We start from the raw sequence: 20,882 nt of genomic DNA on the forward strand, positions 1-20,882 counted from the left end.
AAATTTTCTTTAACGGGGAGGTACTGTGATGACCCGAAAATTTTTGACTTATTTAAACCAATTCTCTATACGATTTATTATTTTAACACGTTAAACAAAGTCTGTTAGATTGAGTCTCAAAATTTTAGAACTGTTACATATATACAATTACCTTTGACTACTCTCGACGATTCATGAACAATTATATGTATGTATATATGTACAAGTAAAAACGACTTTTCTACAGTAAAAATTACTTTGCTACAGTAAAACACTATTTGCTACAGTGAAACCGTATTTTGCTACAGTGCTACAGTGAAAACGAGTTTGCTACATTGATTTGCTACAGTAAAACACTATTTGCTACAGTAAAACACTATTTGCTACAAGTAAAAACACTATTTGATGTCGACGAACTAGCAAACAAAAACAGAAAAGGCGGCCATGCGATCGCATGGCAAAAACACTGAAAACTCATGCGATCGCATGAGCTACAGTAAATGGAAAAGTATTATAAATACACCAGTTTGCTCGACGATTTTTTTTCAACTCTTTCTTATTCTTCTTCAATTTAAATTTAAATTTATAATTATAATTATAATTTTAATTTTAAGTTTAATAATAATAAAGTATATTCGAGTGTGTTTTAATTCGGGTTTCAAACCGCTTTAAGCTAAGGAAATATTGGGTATTGTCCGGGGTATTGTTCTTGAATCCAAGGCCAACCATACAGTCATCTACCATCATTACGTCTACGCAATTTGCCTACAATATTGAGTCTCAATATTGAACTGTGAGTTTATAGTCTCCCTTTTTAAATACTTTAAATATTTTTGGGCTGAGAATATATGCAATTTATTTTAAACGCGATAAGACACAAGTACATACTAAATTCTACACTGAGTTAAACCGAAAATCCCTTAGCTTTGGTAACTAGTAGCTGCCAGTACATAGGATATGGACTGGTGGGCGCGAATAATTGTATATGGATCCATAGGGCTTGACATCCCCGTCCGAGCTAGAGCGCTAGCCTTTTAACGGACGTATGTTATTTGAGTTTAAGACACGTTGGTTTGCGTGTATTAAAACGAATGGGGTAATTATCACTATAGCGTTAAGTTTAGTTACCAGGGTGCTCTGTTACGTAGAATCTATTGATAAACTTTTGATGAAATCTTGTGGTCTATCTTTATATATGTTTATGACTCGAGCAATTAAACCTATAACTCACCAACATTCGTGTTGACTTTTTAGCATGTTTTATTCTCAGGTCCTTAGAATGCTTCCGCTGTGATGTGCTTGTTGCCTGCATGGAGTCTCTCATGCTTTGTACAAAGTTTATTGCATTCAAAATAAAACTGCGTTGTGTAATAAATAACTGGACTGTGATGTCAACCTGTAAATTAAAGACTTATGTATTTCGGGGTTTTGCTTATACCTAAGCACTCGCCCACATGTTTATAACTTTCTATGTTTAGAAAGTCACTTATTTTAATGAATGCAATATTTTATCAAAACGTATCATATAGAGGTCAAAACCTCACTGTGGAATCAATGATTAACGTGCCGCGTCAATAGCGATTTTGACGGGTCGTTACATTAATATACTCAAAAGAACCCCACAACATATATGAACAACAAATTTATCATCATTAACACAATTCATAAATACAAAAATTAGTGAAAAATGCTTAAAAGAGTACCTTAACATGGCTATAATCTCTGAATTGAATATGTTTTGAAATGTAATGAGACTATGAATGCAAAGTTTCAGGGTCATTCTATATATAGGGTCAAAAACTTATCCGAAAAAATCTAGGAAATATGACGAAATCTTATCCAGAAAATCCAATTCTGATAAGCTAAGGACGCAAGGTCACAAGACGCAAGCTTGCGCCTTGAGCGGGCAAGACGCAAGGCTCCTTGCGTCTTGCGAGGGCATTCTGGCAAATTTTTTTTTTTTTTTTTGGCTCCAGGGCAATAAACTTGATAAGATTGGGCATTTTGGCTATAATCCCATTCCGGATTCAATATTTGACAATGTTTTTTGAACCTAATTAGGGATGAGGTTAACTGCAATGGGGATTTGGGATCCAATATATTTGTTCATAACAGAGTTCCTCGTTAACAAAAATATAACAAACGTCATTGTTTTCTCAAAATTTAAGAAGTGAACTGTGGAAATTGTTGTATGTTGTTTAAAGGGATGTATTTACCCTTTAAACAAGTTCGAATAAAAGTATCTTTATGTTTTGTAAACACGTAGTGAACTATATTTTGGAGAGCTGACTTATTAAACCTACATATATTATGCACATTAATACGGACTATATAAATATAACTAGGTAGCGCGTTGCGGCGGATTTCGTAATCTTTTTTGTAACTATTTCGTTGATATTTTTGGTAGATGCGGATTTCATAAGTGTACTTAAAGACTGGCTGTGCAATACTCTCTTTTGGAGGGACTTGGTTTGCAAAAAAAAATTGAAGTTGAGCAAAGACGTATAGTGACGCAACTATGACCTCGCAAGTCGTGGGATGACACAAAACGAATACCACTAACACCAAATTAACAAAGGAACAACCGGTATCTCTAGTCTTCCTCTGTCTTTTGTTAGTTGACATTATCCCAGGAAACAATATGGGCAAAAAACTAATGCGAACCATTTACACAACATTATACAAAACAACGGAAATAGAAAAACATCTAGTAATACACACTTTTAATGCAAATTGAAATTATAAAAAATGGAAGGAAAAAAACAAACGATAGTGACACAAATTAAAGCAAAAGTCAAAACAACACAGCAATTTAGAATCAACATCAAATTAGAAATCGTCACTTCAATGTATCACAAAGAAAGGAACAATCAATATAATCCGGAAAGAAAATGAATAATTATCACTTACAAATACGGTAGTAGCAATCGTAATGAAAATCCAAATGATGGGGAGAACCAACGATATAAGTATATTGTGTTGGTGTGTTGCTATAGCAGCAAGCTTTTTGCAAACATATAACTTGTATAATCTAAGTATAAAGAATCGGAATTAAGAGAAAGTAAGTACATCATATAGTAGAGTTTAGAGAAGAAAAGTGAGTTAGCTCACTGTGTAAGGCAAGCCATGGCCACCGCCATCCACCACCATGGCTACTAAATCCCTCCGATTAAGGTAAAGACTTCAAAATACTTCTTTAGATTATGGTTTTGAAGTGCAACCTGAATAGTACCACCAACATATATAAATGCACTTAAATTGCTGTTTAATTCCAAATCAAACCGATATTCACTACTAATACCAAACGTGTCATGGGCCTAAAGGTGTGTAATGAACCTTCAGGTTGCACAATTCAAACATAAATCCACAAAAAAATGTTTGCTTTTTTAGGATTCGTAATATGTTTCTACTTCATAATCATGTTATTTGACCAAAACTTCATGGTACCCGGGACGATGAGATCAACCGCGATCTGCCAAATCTTGGAAGAAGCCTTTATAATTGCCTTCCGAGGTACCAACCTCATCTTCGTCACGCAGCGAAAAAACCCCACCTCCTTTTTCAACTTCAATCGTCTTTCCGCGAGACCGCGACCGACCATCCACAACACAAACAGAACCCTCGGCTTCACCGACATCACCATTCACACTCTCGACAACCAATGCCTCTTGGACCTTCTCAATCTGTTGCACGTATAAAATGACTGCAACAGTGCAACTATCTAAAGAGTATGCAATGGAGTCTTCAATATAGTTCTTCATTAGCATTTGTTAATTCATCTAATGAGTCATATGTTTCTTTCTTCTTACCATTGCAAGTAAACACCTACATGTTTTTTTCATAAGAGTTGTAAGCAGTGTGGTAAAAGTAAAAATAAAAGTAATGGTTTTAATTATTTGAAAAAAATGAAAGCTTATTCAAGTAATAAATATATAATTGTTCAACAACCTTCATCCTTAAAAAACGATAACTATACAATGATAATATACAGTCCAAGTTTTTTATACCTTCAGTCTCGAGGGAAAAAGACAGATCACTCGACCATAACGGTCCATCAACTGAGCTGGGAAGGCCATCCCCATCGGGTACTGCTACAAAAAGAACCAAAAATTAGCATTAGCAAGCTAAAAAATCAAGATAAACTACACATTTTAAAGTAATTAAAAGACATAAAATGCTTGCAATGTCATAGTTTGAACCATGTATTATGATCACATATAAGGTAAAGTATAAACACAATAGGTAATTTAAAATGGGATGTAGATGTGCTATTGGTGAAGTAAGACACTATATATATGGTAATAAACTTATGATGAAACTTTATTATAGACTGGATTTACTTGGGAGTTGAAATTGTTGAGATTGACCATTTTTAATATCTATATGTTTGTTGCGTGTGAGGTTCGGTAGTAGACGGGTAAGAATGTTTTTACCACTGTTTTCGCAGACCCAAGATGCATTTGCAGTGATCGTTGCCGGTTTTGGGAGTAAATTGTAAGCCTGCAAGTCAAAGCTTGTTATGTTACAGTCAGACCTATGTAGGGTATATATAACTATAAATAAAGTAGTTTCGCATTTCATGTTTGCAATGTCGATTGATTTTTGCGGTGCCTGGTTTTTATGCGGATTGCTACTTCTGCAAAAAAAAAAAAAAAAATAAAATAAAATAAGTTCAACTAAAAGCCACAACAAATGCTGGCAACTAAACATACAAAACAATTACTCTTAACAAAATGGTAACAAACACCCCGCTAAACAGCAGGAAAAGCGAAAAAAGCAAGCATATAGAAAAATAAACAAAAATTCTATCCCAACAATTGGTAGGATCCAAATACAAAAGCCAATTTTATTTTGCCGAAAAGGAGGTCAAACACCCTGAACATATACTAACAACAGCTCCAGCTTGTGCAAAAAACAAAAATAATAAAAAAAAAAAAAAAAAAAAAACCGTAACAAAAAAATCAGCAAACTTACACTACAATATAGAAATATCTCTTTAGATCCATGACCTAATGGTTAAAAAGCCCAACCGCAATTGCATAAATTCGTTGAAATTCACTATTTACACATTTGTGTTGAATGTTACCAACGTAAACCCATCTCGCTTCCTTGAGAGCATGATGGAGGGAAATCTATACAAAGTCAGTAGCCTGCACAATATATACCTCAACTTTTGTTACAACAATATGTGCAGGCAGAGTATATAAAAGAAGTTATAACCAATGAACGTGGGAAAAATTATGTAAAACATGGTATATAACAAAAATTATAATAAGTCAATGATTTCTCCTGATTTTAGACTAATCTACAATCATTAGGCGATTTCTTGTGTAACATATAATCAATGACTAATTCATGGTATATAAACGGATAGCATATACCTAACATTAACGGTGACGTTAATCGTTTCACCGACTCAAAATACAAATTAAAATATAGTAGGCAAGTGAACTGAAACTCCAAATCGAATTTCGTGTTAAATTGAGTCTGTTTAATGTACCTTTGTTTTGCTCTGCCTTACTGACATAGCTTATAACATGCCCAAAGTGACCCATCTCAATGCTAACCAAAATTGCATTCAAACACATATGTTTGATATGCTTTGCAGTTGTACAATAATCACGTGTATGGACATAATTCTTAAATGCATCCCCAAGTGCTCCATGAGCGTAATAGAAATCTCCAAAGTCATTGTAGACCATCCTTTTGCTCTCTTTAATCAAATTTGTCTGTAAGAATAAAAATAATTAACCACTGTCATGCAGTATAATTTGTCTTTATTAAAATACTTGATTAATTGATTTGTTATACCAAAACAGAGTACTCAAAACTCAAAAACTCAGTTATGGTTCATGTTACCAAAACTCACACATAACCAAAATTAAAAAAAATCAATTACAATCCATAAATTAACTACGATTTATGTCTTTTCACCCAAAATTACTAACGGTAAAGAAAAAGAATTCACCTAAGAAGACTTTGTATGCAAAATTCATAAAGAGAATCAACAATAACCTAAATATCATAAACTGAAATTATACAATTGAAATGGTACAAATACCAAAATGAAAAAACGAAATTGAGAGACCAATTTCTCATACACAATCTGAATTGATGTGAACTAATAGTTGGGTACTCTGTGGTGAATTGGAATGAATTAGGGAAGATGTATAGGTGTATGGTTCTCGAGGAATGTGTAATTTATTTTGTTACTAAATATATTCAATATTTTGTTCAATAGGGTGGGAGAAAATTTCCGTGTTTTGAAGGTAAGACGAGGAAAGTAGAAAGTTCAGGGAGTAAATGGTTGGAGGGATTGTGATCAATGGGAACGCAAGAACGTTTACGGTAATTAGTATGGATATGAATATGAATATGAATATGAATGAATATGAATATGAATATGAATATGAATATGAATATGAATGAACATGAATATGAATGAATTATAATTATAAATATTGATATGGATATAGTTATATAGATATTTATAGATAAATATTTTTTTGAAAGACATTTAAATAAATATTAAAAATTAAAATAAATATACTACATTGTAATGCCTTTTTTTTTTTTTTTTTTTTTTTGGCGAAAAAGATGTAAAATATATTAAAACAAGCTCATCAAAAAGATGAAAGAAAACGGAAACCATTACAATGACGGAACTAGGTCGGTCATAAATTTACATATTAACTAATAAACAAAAGTTACGAATAGTAAACATGTGCATTTTTGACTTTTCACCTTTTTTTTTAATTTTAACTAAATTTTATTTTTTCAACAACGCCCCCACACTTTTTTGAAAAATTCAAATCGACCCCCCAAACAGGGGGTAAAGTGTCAAATAACCATTTTCATAAAAAAAATCTTAAATAAACTCCACCCAAATATTCAACGGGTCATATCTTCTCGCTCGCAACGAGTTAAATTTTTCCGACACCATCGTTAAACTCGAAATAATTTTAGGAACACAATGTCACTAGCTATACGCAAAACAGACGCTTTTTAAAAAACGCTAAATATTTGGGGTACTTTTCATACACGTTGATTTTGCGTTAAATTTTTAAAAATCGACAATTCCATAGCGAAACGCGGTGAACAGTACTATTCACGGTACTATAGCATTTTTTTGTAACAGTTTTTTTCCCATTTTTTCTTTTTTGGTTTCCTTTATATTTTTCTTCACCCGCAGCAAATATCTACTGGACAAAAAATATGAATAGTACCGATGGTTTCTTTATAATTAGCAGCAGCAAATATCTACTATGCAAAAAATATGAATAGTACCGATTGTTTCCTTTATATTTTTCTCTACCCGTTGTAACAAATTTTTTTTTATTTTTTCTTTTTTGGTTTCCTTTATATTTTTTTCCACCCGCAGAGATGCACCTATATTGTTAATTTAAAATAACATTTAAATCTTTGACGGGTTATACCTTTTAGTTTGACTCGAGTTGCGCTTCAACGACATCATCGCTAAACTAAACGCAATAAAATACATTGAAAACCGAACCCCCGGCGCGAAGCGAGGGTAAACAACTAGTTGAAACAAAAATTGAAACGTAAAGCTTAAACCATACAAGCCTATTGACAAAAAGTAAGGGAGTAATCTCCCAAACATGAGATTGAACGGCATGGACAAACAAGAGAATCGAGGCCCGAAGAAAAACTTTAAGATTGATGTTGCGAACCAATATTGACCGGCACATGAATTTACCATTGAACACAATGTCGTTTCTAGCCATCCAAATTGCCCTTAAAGTTACGGGACCAATCATTTTCCAAAACATGGACGCGTTGATCCCCATCCTGAAGTACCAATCAAAAGAAAACTCGGTAACCGACCTTGGAATAACCCATCGAATGTTCCACCGACGAAACAAATCCATCCAAAAACTCGATGACCACTTGCAATGAAGCAACAAATACTGATCAAAGGTTTCAACTTCATTCATTCACCAAACACATCCATCAGACACATATAGACAATTTGTTGTAATGCTCTTTTATGTTTTTGTATGTTAGCTATATTTAAAGACGTAATTTTCTCTAACATCCTTTTAGGATTGCACAACCTATTTATTTTACATTTTTATGGTATATGAGCAATTTTAATTAATCAATATTTGGGGGTATATAAGATGCTATTTTATAGGTTTGTTTTATCTTTAAATAAAATAAATTCAGTTTTTCTAAGTTTACGTCTCTTCAGTAGTATAAACATAGTTTAGGGGCTGCAAATGAAAATTTTCAAATGAATTAATTTCATGTTTTCGTGATTGTTTTCTCCGTTCAGAAATCCTGTTTCATTCGGTTGTTCTGTTTCTTCGTATCGGTTAGCTTGTTACGATTTTGTTTTTATATGAAATTTATATAAGGAAAAAAAAATCTGGATACGAAGAAAAGGAAAGATCCTAAAATTGTTGTTTGTGCCTTTGTTGTTTTTGAAATTAAAATTTATTTTTTTCCAATATTTTTTTAGGTTTGTGAAGAGTACATAGAGACGGAATGGCATATAAGGTGGATCACGAGTATGATTACTTGTTCAAAATTGTGTTGATTGGCGATTCGGGTGTCGGAAAATCGAACATACTTTCGAGATTTACACGTAACGAGTTTTGTTTGGAATCTAAATCCACCATTGGTGTTGAATTCGCAACCAGAACTCTTCAGGTAATTTGTTGTTATCTCCAATTCTTGTTTATATATTGTTATTCAATCCTTACATATATATCGGTTTCGTATTGTTTTTCATGATTATACCGTGATAATTTGTTTGCTTACAATGTTGCATTAAATGGTCATAAAAAGATTTGTCGAAAAATATGTTTCTAGGAATGGTTGATGTATATTTTGTAGTCCGAAACGTTGTTCCATTCATGGATCGTAATATACACATCAAGACCAAGATTAAAAGACCGAAGAGATACATTGAAGTAAAGTTAAACGAATAATATAATTGATAAACGTCGAAGTTACAATCGTTTGAAAAGAGAAACAACGTTTTGGTCGTGGAAGATCGAGCATGATATTGGAATCGCCAAAACGGCTCTCCCAAATTTGGGTTTACACTCTTCAAACCCTAAAAACACATCAAAATATACTGGCTTGCAAACCTGTCGGTATGAACGGGCCTTGGTTCGTACGAATGAGTCTACTCATTCGTACGGATAACATTACGCTCAAACAGGACATTTCATCCGCATATGCCCCTGCGACTGGCGAGTTTCACGCGTCCACATTTAACTAGGTGTACAACTTATATAATAAAAGTTTCTATGCTATTTGTTAGGCTATGGCATACAAAATATGAATCAACACTGTTTCTCATGGAGACTAATTGATCATAAAAATCAGAATCGTTGGTCACTTTAAAAAAAAAAAAAAAAAACAGAATCTTAACAATAAATTTTGTAGGTTGAGGGGAAGACAGTGAAGGCGCAAATTTGGGATACCGCAGGTCAAGAGAGGTACCGAGCGATCACGAGTGCTTATTACAGAGGAGCAGTTGGTGCTCTTTTGGTTTACGACATAACAAAGAGACAATCGTTTGAAAACGTTTTAAGGTGGCTCCGTGAGCTAAGGGACCATGCGGACTCCAACATCGTTATCATGTTGACTGGAAACAAATGTGATCTGAACCATCTAAGAGCTGTTTCGGCAAACGACGCCCAAACGTTGGCAGAAAATGAAGATCTTTCATTCTTAGAGACGTCTGCATTGGAAGCACATAACGTCGAAAAGGCTTTTCAGACAATTTTACTCGATATTTATAATGTAGTAACTAAGAAAGCTTTAGCGGCACAAGAAGCAGCCACTTCTGTTCCTAAAGGCACCACCATTAAGGTTGAGAGTAATGATTCCAAAGGGAGTATTTGTTGCTCTAATTAGGTACATATTTCGTATGAGTACGTACTTATAAAGAACAGTTTATGACTTTACGTGACGTATTAGTGGTTGATATGTCGCGTGGTTGCAAGTTCGAGCCTTGTTTTCGCCCTCCTACTGATGCAAAAGTACAGGAAGCAAAGGTAGGATTGCATATAAGAACATTGGCCTATTTTTGTTGTTGCTATAAGGAAAGAAAAAGGTTAAAGAATTGAAGATTTGTATTGTGTAATATTTGTTTGACCTTTATATAACAGGATCCATATTTTTTCTTTTTGTATATGTTAATTTCCAAATACAATACCCCAATACCAATCATCATAGAAAAACATGACTATTAAGTTTATTGTTAGAGACTTATTTCCCAAGAACTCATCAGCCCTATATTCTTCATGTATTCCCGATAACGCCCCACAAAAACTTGAGCCAGATCAGCTCGCTCGAACAAATATTAGTAATCGAATAAAGCAGAGGAACAAATCTTGAACATTATCAAAGGGGAAAGTTTCCAGTTAGACGAATGTGATCAAGTGTACGACGCAAACCGTACGCACTCACAGCTGCGTTTGCAGCTCGAAATCCTCCTCCGTATGCGGGTGAAGCGTCATGAGCAATTTGATGCATAAAAAACTCGCCCAATTTGTTTTCGACCCGAGACTTTCCACCTTTCTTTGAACCCGAAGAAGAAGATGAAGATGAAGCTTCTGATGTTGATCCTGGCATGATCTCCGATTCGAGCCACATATATGAAAGCACTTGACAGATACCTTCTTCTACCTCGGGATTTAGGTTTCGATAGCCTAATCAATTCTTGAAACATTAACATTTTCATAAAGGTAAATATTTTTCTCAACGTTGCAAAACTCGCTACTCGGAGAGAACCCGAAGGATGTTTACAAAGTTTGACTTTGACCGATTCTTTTGAGTAATCCTGAGTTTTGACTGCTTTTCCTAGTTTGACCAAGTTTGACTTTTCCCGCTTTTGTCCGATAATCCCGAGTTTTGACAGATTTTTGACTGATTTTCCGAGTTTGACTGGTTTGACCAAGTTTGACTTTGAACAATTTTGACCAAGTCTCCGTATAATTGCTGCGTTTTGACAGATTTTTTACTTATTTTCCGACTTTGACCGAGTTTGACCAAGTTTGACTGGATTGACCAAGTTTGATTTTGAACAATTTTGACCAATTCTCCATATAATTCCCGCGTTTTGACATAGATTTGAGTGACCAAGTTTGACCGGGTTTGACCAAATTTGACTTAGTTTGACCGAGTTCCTGCCGAGTACTTCCTGAGTTGCAAAAACCGAGTACCCGCTGAGTAATTCTGAGTTCTGCAACATTGATTTTTATGTTTCTATAAGGAAGCGTTTTCTAATTACCTTTGAGACGTAACCACCCATGCATCAACTCATGAGCAAGAATGGCACCTGTTAGTAATCTGCAACATGATTTCGTGACATTCATTTCACAAATTAGCCTTTGTGATCCACATAAAAGAGAAAAGCACAAAACTTTATACCTTGGGAGACCATAAAGAACAAGAATCGCAGTAACTTCACATCTTCGAGTCAATTTCTGAGGTTGTGTTCTCATTCCAATTAATGCATGATTCCCAATTTTAGGCCTTTTCAGTATCTGAAATCAACAGAAATCAAATACATACTTAAAAAAAACATAAAACAAACATAAAAAAAAAAAATGAGAAAAAACTTACACTTGCAACAGTCTGCTCCTCAGAAAGACAAAGACCGCGTGTCTCAGGCATGTGATGGAAGCCCTGAAAAAAAAATAAACCATAACTACAAATCAAGAAACTTGAAGACACATAAATTTATAACATAACATAAAAAAGAAAAGATTTTTACATGTTTCTCCCCTACAATAGCTTCATTAAGTGCTTGTCTTTCAACAAGTAACATGGGAATTTGTTGATCAAGTCTCATATTCATTCCTTCATAGTAATCCCTAATCGCGTGGTAAAGCGGTTGACAGTCACCCGTATCCATTATTGCAGATTCCATACATTCAAGACATAAACTCCTACCATCTCCTAAAGATATATATCTTGCATTCACAGACTTTAAGAAACAAAAATATTATTAAGATTAAGAATATTTATTATATATTAATTGATCAGATTGATGAAACTTCAAAAGTTGCAGAAAGGAATCAAACCTCTAATCGTTCACAACTACAACATCGTGCTGTGTTATCATGCTCATGTGCTGGGCAATATTTCTGGGACCAAAATGGATGGCATCGATACTCGATCAATCCAGCTGCATTTGTAGGAATCTTTAACAAAAGTTAGATTCGCGTATTAGTGCTTACATATTATATGTGAAAGAAAAAATTACGCGGTTGGTCCCTAACGTTTGTTTCATATTTTACATTTGCAATTTATGTTTTTATGACTTGGTTGGTCACCTAAGTATCGTAAATTACACGGTTGGTCCCTCACCCTGACGACCGTTGGTAAACCCCGTTAATTTCTATCATGTGCCAAGCACATGAGAGTATTTTACTAACGGTCGTCTGGGTGAGGGACCAACCACGTAATTTACAATACTTGAGTGACCAACTAAGTAAAAAAACATAAGTGACAAATGTGAAATATGAGACTTAGGGACAAACCGTGTAATACTTAGTTTAATGTACAAAAGGGGTTAATAATTCATTACAAATTGAAAGCAGACTTCACACTTGGGATGAGTCAGCTCTTTGAAACAGGACTTATGATATGCATCCTTCCCTGATAAAGAGAACTTGAATCAACAGAAAAATAAAGCTAATAAGATTACATTCAACATCATCATTTCACATACAAAAACCAAATCATAAATCAGATAATAAAAAATTAAAAAGTACCTCGTGTTCTGTAATCGGGTAGCGACACGCACGGCAACAAAAGCAATCGGGGTGGAAAAACGTCCCCATGCATCCCAAGTAATTTCCATAACCAATGTCGCGATTGCATCCACCACAAATTCTATAATATTGGCGTTATGGTTAAAAAAAATTATATTGATCTGTGAAAAAATAATGTGCATAAATTAATTGTAAAAGAAACAAATACCTATATCCCATTGGCTGATATTCTCTAGGAACATATGGAGGATATGGAGATTGACGATCGTCTTGAACTGGTTTTGTAAGATCTTCATCATTGTTAGCTCGCCACCCGTATCCTAAAAATATATAGGTCAACATTAATGTTTATCTGCAATCATTCAACAACAACAAAATTCAGTTAATGAAAACTTACCATTTGGTTTCTTTAAACCTTCAGCCAAAGAAAGTTCGATTGCTCGATCTAATTCTTCCTTCTCTCTATCAGTTCTTGAGCGATTGTCCTAATGAAATTTAAGAGCTATTAATAAGTGATTTCTTGCTAATTAGTAGCTCAGAATATTAATCAAGAGCAATTTGAAAGATTTATTTTGTACTAAGATGATTAAAAGTTAACAAGTGGTATTATCGAATCAAGATTTGCACCAAAAGTAAAGTAATTACACAAAACAAGAAAAGTGCATGCTTTTTAGCACTATGATACAAAATATACCTTTCTACTTTCGCTACCAATTAGCATTTTAGAGTTCACGCAAAGTTTATTTTTGATGTTTTTGCCATCATTATTCAATTCAATTCATTCAATATATTAAATTATAGTTATATGACCACAATGAAAACAAATAAGACATTTTATTTACCAAGGATCTAACAGGAGCTCTCAAAACCATGTTTTCGTCTCCAATAAACTGTGGAGAACGATTTGTACCACCAATCAGGCCGCGATTAGAACCACCACCCTTTAAAAGCTTACTCAGCCATCTCATAAACCACGATTTCTTCTCTGTTTGTAAGGAAACAAAGATTAAACCCTTAAAGAATGATATTATTATATGATAATCTTACGCGACAAATGTCAAAGAAAATAAAGCCAACTAAACCAAACATGGAAACAAACAGGTATTCAAACGAAAGTCAAACAGAATTACAATATATACCAGGCTGAGAGAGGTGGTTAGCGTTGCCTGAAGAAGACATAATTGGTGGGGTTTGGGGGACGTATGTATAGGCGTAAATGAAAAGGACTAAGAGAGAGATAGAGAGAAAAAGCGTTATCGAAGAACGAAAAAAGAAAGGTTTCAGAGAAATAGATCAGTAGGCAGAACAAGTTGAAGAAGAACAATAATGGCATCATTGCTGATAAAGTTAATGTTTTTTTTAAAAAAAAAGTAAAGAGGAAATTAGGGAATCTCTGATAGAGAAAGGAAAGGGATTGCAATTGAAATATGGAAACGATTCTTAGCTTCAGAAAGCAACGAACAAAAAGTGTGATAGATCGGAACAAGAAAGATAACCATGGAATCTTGATTTCAAGAAAGTTAACGGTTATTGGTCACCAGCAATTAACTAATTTTTGAAATAGAAAGAGCATTCAGCTTGAAGCTTAGCATCTTCAACATTTCATCAATATATTTAATGAGCATCTTCAGCAGTTAATTAAATAATTTTTGAAGGTAGCTTTGCCGGGGAAAAGGAGCTGTTAAAATCGTACAGGTCCTTCAAGTTTTGATGATGAACGTTTTTTACCCCTACTTTAACTATTTGTTGCCGCTCATGTCAACGGCTCATTTAGTCTCATGCTAAAAAAATGTTAAAAGTGACGAATCTTTGCGTTTTTTCAATTGTGATAATAACATGGTTAATCAACAAGTAAAAGGACGAATCTTTGCACTTTTTAATTGTGATAACATAGTTAATGAACATATATATTTGTTTAATGTTGATATCGAAATTGAATGCTCTCATTTGTCATCCACATACGCGTTAGGAAGAAAGCCAATTCGTGACACCCCCCCCCCCCCCCCCCCCCCCCCCCCCCCCCGAGACCTTCCAAATCGCATTGATGATGATATTATCATCGAAGGTTGAAAACTTCTTATTCCTGAATTTGCAGTACTTCAAATTGGATTCTACCACATACAACTCAAGCAAGCTTCAGTGGTATTTAATGAACATATTAAAACTTTATTGTTGATGTTCATTAAAAATATCTTCGAATTGATTACAATGTTATTATGTTTTAAATAAAATAATAATCTAAGTATCATGCTAAAAACGATAAAAAGTAATTGTGATAACATAGTTAATGTGCATATTATAAATGTGTTGTGTTTGAGACTTTGAGGTCAAATATTCGAGATAATAATTAATGTTAGTATTTACAAATTACATAATAATTGTTTAATCGAAGCGCTATGTAACATAAGAGTCATTGATCAAAAAATATTTTCCAATAATTAGAAACGTAACTAGTTGAGTGACCTGGCTTTGCGCCGATTTTTCACCCTTGATTAACATTAATTACATAGCTAATTATTGAGAAAGTAATTATTTATCATTTTTTTTTCGTTTTGTCGAGTAAGGACCCAAATAGTTATGTGATCGATTTGTAATAAGCGTGAAAGTAATTATTCATCATTTTTTGTTTTACTATTCGTCTTGTCGAGAGAAAAGATCCAAATGCTCAATCAATAAAGTGAGACGTACATCAACGATTGGTACAAACTATTTAATAAAATAGGAAAAACTATTTATATATATATATAAAATAAAAATAAAACAGTTATTAAGAAATGAGTTACGTAGTTAATTTATAATAAGAAAAAAAAGTTAAACAATAATAAAGTGAAAAATTATGTGATTGATTTAATAATAATAATAATAATAATAATAATAATAATAATAATAATAATAATAATAATAATAATAATAATAGTAGTAATAATAATAATAATAATAATAATAATAATAATAATAATAACAATAACAATAATAATAATAATAATAATAATAATAATAATAATAATGAATAGTTATTAGATAGAAAAAATTATGTGGCCGATTTATAATGAATGAGAAGTGTAATGGTAAAATTATAAAATGTGAAAGTCTGTGATAAATTTATAAAAGTTATAAAATTAACTATTATAAAGAGTGTGTTTGTATTATAAAAAAATAAAAAGTTTGAGGTGGATTTGTAGAGCTTAGGAAAGTTACTATTTATTTCCCCTATCTCTTTTAGATATATAGATTAATAATTCGTATTACTTTGATGCGAACTTCTAGAAGTAAATAATTTAACGGGTTAGATCAAAATAAAACATACGTAAATGTTCTTTCTTACTGCTTAAATATTGAATGACAAGAATTTACTACCAAACACACGTAAGTTGGAAACTTATTTACTAAATACATTTCTATCAAAAATTATATCCCCAACCAAACTTAATAATAAGTTATGTATCTCTTCTTAATATTAAGTTATTTAATCTTAAAATTGTACTCGTAATTGCATTTGAGATGCATTTCAAAAACCCCAATTGACGATTCTGCGGCGATTCTTTCCATCGACTTATTTTTTCAATCGATCAATCCAGCCTCGTGGTTTAGCACCTGCTACTCCTCATGGGTAAAAACTCAGGAGGGACAAAGAAGAAGAAACCGACGGTACCTGCATCTGCAACTAGGGTTTTACGTAGTCGTTTGATTAGTGGTTCGGATATTGTTTCAGAAACTAAGCAACATGATTCTTCTTCGTCGGAATCGGAAGAGGATCACACGTCGAAGGCTATTGATTCGTCCTTGCAAAAACCCTGCAAACCCTAATTTCGAGGTTACTGGCCAAGACGATGTGAAGAAGGTAGTTGATGAAGATCATGTTAGTATCCATAACGAGTCGTCTGATGATGATGAGAGTGATTCTTTAATGAAAGGATCTGGTAACAAACAGAATGATGGGCTGAAGATCGTTCATGATCTTGACCCGAGTAATGCTGGTAATATTTCTAGCCCCTTTAAGAAGACGTATGTGGATGTTATTGGTGGACCCAATGTTAATCAGAAGATTAATTTTAGACCAATTGAGCAGGTTATTGATGCTGATGTTGAATATGAAGTAATCCTGCCGATTAATTCTGTAAAAGAGGCAAATAATAGGTACAAGAATACCTTGTATGGTTATTTTTTGGGAAGACGGGTCGCTTTTCCTGTGGTACAACACTATGTCATGAATACCTGGAAAAAGTTCGGTATAGAAAAAGTGATGATGAACTCGAAGGGGTTCTTTTTCTTTAAATTTGATTCGGATACGTGACTTATGTCAGTGCTAGAAAATGGTCCTTGGATGATCAGAAATATTTCGATTATTCTGAACAAATGGTCATCTGATGTGTCGTTAACTAAAGAAGATTTGACCAAGGTACCGGTGTGGGTTAAATTTTATGATGTCCCATTGTCTGGCTTCACTGGGGAGGGGTTAAGTGTGATTGCTACTAAATTCGAGAGACCTATTGAAATGTCCCGTTCTTATTGATTAAAACGTTCCATATTAATTGATTTCGTTGCGAGGTTTTGACCTCTATATGAGACGTTTTTCAAAGACTGCATTCATTTTTAAAACAAACCATAACCTTTATTTCATAAATAAAGGTTTAAAAAGCTTTACGTAGATTATCAAATAATGATAATCTAAAATATCCTGTTTACACACGACCATTACATAATGGTTTACAATACAAATATGTTACATTGAAATCAGTTTCTTGAATGCAGTTTTTACACAGTATCATACAAACATGGACTCTAAATCTTGTCCTTATTTTAGTATGCAACAGCGGAAGCTCTTAGTATTCACCTGAGAATAAACATGCTTTAAACGTCAACAAAAATGTTGGTGAGTTATAGGTTTAACCTATATATATCAAATTGTAACAATAGACCACAAGATTTCATATTTCAATATACATCCCATACATAGAGATAAAAATCATTCATATGGTGAACACCTGGTAACCGACATTAACAAGATGCATATATATAAGAATATCCCCATCATTCCGGGACACCCTTCGGATATGATATAAATTTCGAAGTACTAAAGCATCCGGTACTTTGGATGGGGTTTGTTAGGCCCGATAGATCTATCTTTAGAGTTCGCGTCAATTAGGGTGTCTGTTCCCTAATTCTTAGATTACCAGACTTAATAAAAAGGGGCATATTCGATTTCGATAATTCAACCATAGAATGTAGTTTCACGTACTTGTGTCTATTTTGTAAATCATTTATAAAACCTGCATGTATTCTCATCCCAAAAATATTAGATTTTAAAAGTGGGACTATAACTCACTTTCACAGATTTTTACTTCGTCGGGAAGTAAGACTTGGCCACTGGTTGATTCACGAACCTATAACAATATATACATATATATCAAAGTATGTTTAAAATATATTTACAACACTTTTAATATATTTTGATGTTTTAAGTTTATTAAGTCAGATGTCCTCGTTAGTAACCTACAACTAGTTGTCCACAGTTAGATGTACAGAAATAAATCGATAAATATTATCTTGAATCAATCCACGACCCTGTGTATACGTATCTCAGTATTGATCACAACTCAAACTATATATATTTTGGAATCAACCTCAACCCTGTATAGCTAACTCCAACATTCACATATAGAGTGTCTATGGTTGTTCCGAAATATATATAGATGTGTCGACATGACAGGTCGAAACATTGTATACGTGTATATGGTATCTCAAGATTACATAATATACAATACAAGTTGATTAAGTTATGGTTGGAATAGATTTGTTACCAATTTTCACGTAGCTAAAATGAGAAAAATTATCCAATCTTGTTTTACCCATAACTTCTTCATTTTAAATCCGTTTTGAGTGAATCAAATTGCTATGGTTTCATATTGAACTCTATTTTATGAATCTAAACAGAAAAAGTATAGGTTTATAGTCGGAAAAATAAGTTACAAGTCGTTTTTGTAAAGGTAGTCATTTCAGTCGAAAGAACGACGTCTAGATGACCATTTTAGAAAACATACTTCCACTTTGAGTTTAACCATAATTTTTGGATATAGTTTCATGTTCATAATAAAAATCATTTTCTCAGAATAACAACTTTTAAATCAAAGTTTATCATAGTTTTTAATTAACTAACCCAAAACAGCCCGCGGTGTTACTACGACGGCGTAAATCCGGTTTTACGGTGTTTTTCGTGTTTCCAGGTTTTAAATCATTAAGTTAGCATATCATATAGATATAGAATATGTGTGTAGTTAATTTTAAAAGTCAAGTTAGAAGGATTAACTTTTGTTTGCGAACAAGTTTAGAATTAACTAAACTATGTTCTAGTGATTACGAGTTTAAACCTTCGAATAAGATAGTTTTATATATATGAATCGAATGATGTTATGAAAATCATTACTACCTCAAGTTTAGTAGTAAACCTACTGGAAGTGACAAGAAATGATCTAGCTTCAAAGGATCTTGGATGGCTTGAAAGTTCTTGAAGTAGGATCATGACACAAAAACAAGTTCAAGTAAGATTTTTACTCGAATTAAGATAGTTTATAGTTATAGAAATTGAATCAAAGTTTGAATATGAATATTACCTTGAATAAGAAAGATAACCTACTGTATATAACAAAGGTTTCTTGATCTTAAATGATTACTTGGAATGGATTAGAAAGCTTGGAAGTAAATTAGTAAACTTGAAGGGATTTTTGAAGTGTTCTTGAAGTGTTCTTCCTATGATGATTATAGCTTGATTCTTGAAGTGATTTTTGATGAAGATGATGATTAACTACTGGAAAAATACGTTCATAATAGTGTGTGTGTGTGTTGAGAGAGAATTAGAAAGAGAATTGGAAGTGAAATGGAGTGAATGATGAGTGGTAATTGGTGAGTGGTGAGTGGGGTTAAAAGGAGTTCTAGTTAGTTGACTAGCTCATGGTAGAAGTTAAAATTGATTAGTCATACATGACATAATCAAGAGTGGAATCCCATGCTGGTTCCTATTGGTATATACCTATAGTAAGTACGTTTTGAAGCTGTGTATAATACGGGTAATAATACGACTAGAATTCTTGATGAAAGAAAAGAATGGGAAAGTAACTGTAACCATTTTCGTTAAGTATGAGTGTTTTGATATATGTCTTGAAGTCTTCCAAAAGTATTTTAATACATCTAAATACGCTACATGTATATACATTTTAACTGAGTCGTTAAGTCATCGTTAGTCGTTACATGTAAGTGTTGTTTTGAAACCTTTAAGTTAACGATCTCAATTAATGTTGTTAACCCATTGTTTATTATATCTAATGAGATGTTAAATTATTATATTATCATGATATTATGATATATTAATATATCTTAATATGATATATATACATTTAAATGTCGTTACAACGATAATCGTTACATATATGTCTCGTTTCGAAATCCTTAAGGTAGTAGTCTTGTTTATATGTATATAACTCATTGTTAATATACTTATGGAGATACTTACTTATCATAATCTCATGTTAACCATATGTATATCCATATATATATCGTCATGTCGTTTTTACAAGTTTTAACGTTCGTGAATCGCCGGTCAACTTGGGTGGTCAATTGTCTATATGAAACATATTTCAATTAATCAAGTCTTAACAAGTTTGATTGCTTAACATGTTGGAAACATTTAATCATGTAAATATCAATCTCAATTAATATATATAAACATGGAAAAGTTCGGGTCACTACAGTACCTACCCGTTAAATAAATTTCGTCCCGAAATTTTAAGCTGTTGAAGGTGTTGACGAATCTTCTGAAAATAGATGCGGGTATTTCTTCTTTATCTGATCTTCACGCTCCCAGGTGAACTCGGGTCCTCTACGAGCATTCCATCGAACCTTAACAATTGGTATCTTGTTTTGCTTAAGTCTTTTAACCTCACGATCCATTATTTCGACGGGTTCTTCGATGAATTAGAGTTTTTCGTTGATTTGGATTTCATCTAACGGAATAGTGAGATCTTCTTTAGCAAAACATTTCTTCAAATTCGAGACGTGGAAAGTGTTATGTACAGCCGCGAGTTGTTGAGGTAACTCAAGTCGGTAAGCTACTGGTCCGACACGATCAATAATCTTGAATGGTCCAATATA

The 20,882-nt window shown here is 33.2% G+C and overlaps 3 protein-coding genes across 8 annotated transcripts; 1 reads left to right on the plus strand and 2 right to left on the minus strand.

Annotated features, from left to right (window-relative positions):
* Positions 1-2,801: 2,801 nt before the first annotated feature.
* On the minus strand, positions 2,802-6,360 carry LOC139861749 (uncharacterized). Of its 6 annotated transcripts, XM_071850247.1 has the most exons (7): positions 6,081-6,360; positions 5,948-5,994; positions 5,480-5,708; positions 4,954-5,129; positions 4,413-4,615; positions 3,987-4,070; positions 2,803-3,804 (listed from the first exon to the last, which is right to left on the minus strand). In XM_071850247.1, exons 4-7 carry the CDS (start codon positions 4,983-4,985, stop codon positions 3,785-3,787), a joined length of 339 nt encoding a protein of 112 aa, XP_071706348.1. In that variant the 5' UTR covers positions 4,986-5,129; positions 5,480-5,708; positions 5,948-5,994; positions 6,081-6,360; the 3' UTR covers positions 2,803-3,784. The 6 variants fall into 6 exon arrangements, 5 of the variants coding, with proteins under 5 accessions (XP_071706348.1, XP_071706349.1, XP_071706346.1 ...); XR_011763937.1 differs by lacking the exon at positions 5,948-5,994 and having other exon boundaries at positions 2,802-3,804; positions 3,987-4,067; positions 4,413-4,479; positions 4,956-5,129; positions 6,041-6,360; XM_071850248.1 differs by lacking the exon at positions 5,948-5,994.
* A 2,127-nt stretch (positions 6,361-8,487) lies between these two features.
* On the plus strand, positions 8,488-9,870 carry LOC139862327 (ras-related protein Rab2BV-like). Its single transcript, XM_071850919.1, has 2 exons — positions 8,488-8,652; positions 9,397-9,870. Exons 1-2 carry the CDS (start codon positions 8,488-8,490, stop codon positions 9,868-9,870), a joined length of 639 nt encoding a protein of 212 aa, XP_071707020.1.
* Positions 9,871-10,114: 244 nt separating this feature from the next.
* Positions 10,115-13,918, minus strand: LOC139861521 (protein DA1-related 2-like). The gene is made up of 12 exons (XM_071849944.1): positions 13,877-13,918; positions 13,580-13,722; positions 13,135-13,222; positions 12,946-13,057; positions 12,738-12,858; positions 12,551-12,634; positions 12,045-12,164; positions 11,735-11,947; positions 11,584-11,646; positions 11,389-11,504; positions 11,249-11,307; positions 10,115-10,667 (listed from the first exon to the last, which is right to left on the minus strand). Exons 1-12 carry the CDS (start codon positions 13,914-13,916, stop codon positions 10,360-10,362), a joined length of 1,467 nt encoding a protein of 488 aa, XP_071706045.1. The 5' UTR covers positions 13,917-13,918; the 3' UTR covers positions 10,115-10,359.
* Positions 13,919-20,882: the final 6,964 nt, after the last annotated feature.

The sequence above is a fragment of the Rutidosis leptorrhynchoides genome, chromosome 8, assembly GCF_046630445.1.
Source record: "Rutidosis leptorrhynchoides isolate AG116_Rl617_1_P2 chromosome 8, CSIRO_AGI_Rlap_v1, whole genome shotgun sequence".
Lineage (NCBI taxonomy): Eukaryota > Viridiplantae > Streptophyta > Magnoliopsida > Asterales > Asteraceae > Rutidosis > Rutidosis leptorrhynchoides.

What these genes read in the sequence shown, in the direction of transcription:
- LOC139861749 (XM_071850248.1), bottom strand. Translation starts at nt 4,985, where the DNA reads ATGGATCTAAAGAGATATTTCTATATTGTAGT. An exon ending in TTGGGTCTGCGAAAACAGTG is followed by an intron (nt 4,071 to 4,412) that starts GTAAAAACATTC and finishes TTCTTTTTGTAG; the next exon opens with CAGTACCCGATGGGGATGGC. An exon ending in TTTTTCCCTCGAGACTGAAG is followed by an intron (nt 3,805 to 3,986) that starts GTATAAAAAACT and finishes AAAAACATGTAG; the next exon opens with GTGTTTACTTGCAATGGTAA.
- LOC139862327 (XM_071850919.1), top strand. Translation starts at nt 8,488, where the DNA reads ATGGCATATAAGGTGGATCACGAGTATGATTACTTGTTCAAAATTGTG. An exon ending in TCGCAACCAGAACTCTTCAG is followed by an intron (nt 8,653 to 9,396) that starts GTAATTTGTTGT and finishes TAAATTTTGTAG; the next exon opens with GTTGAGGGGAAGACAGTGAA.
- LOC139861521 (XM_071849944.1), bottom strand. Translation starts at nt 13,916, where the DNA reads ATGTCTTCTTCAGGCAACGCTAACCACCTCTCTCAGCCTG. An exon ending in GTAGTTGTGAACGATTAGAG is followed by an intron (nt 11,948 to 12,044) that starts GTTTGATTCCTT and finishes TGTTTCTTAAAG; the next exon opens with TCTGTGAATGCAAGATATAT. An exon ending in TGGGTGGTTACGTCTCAAAG is followed by an intron (nt 10,668 to 11,248) that starts GTAATTAGAAAA and finishes AGAATTGATTAG; the next exon opens with GCTATCGAAACCTAAATCCC.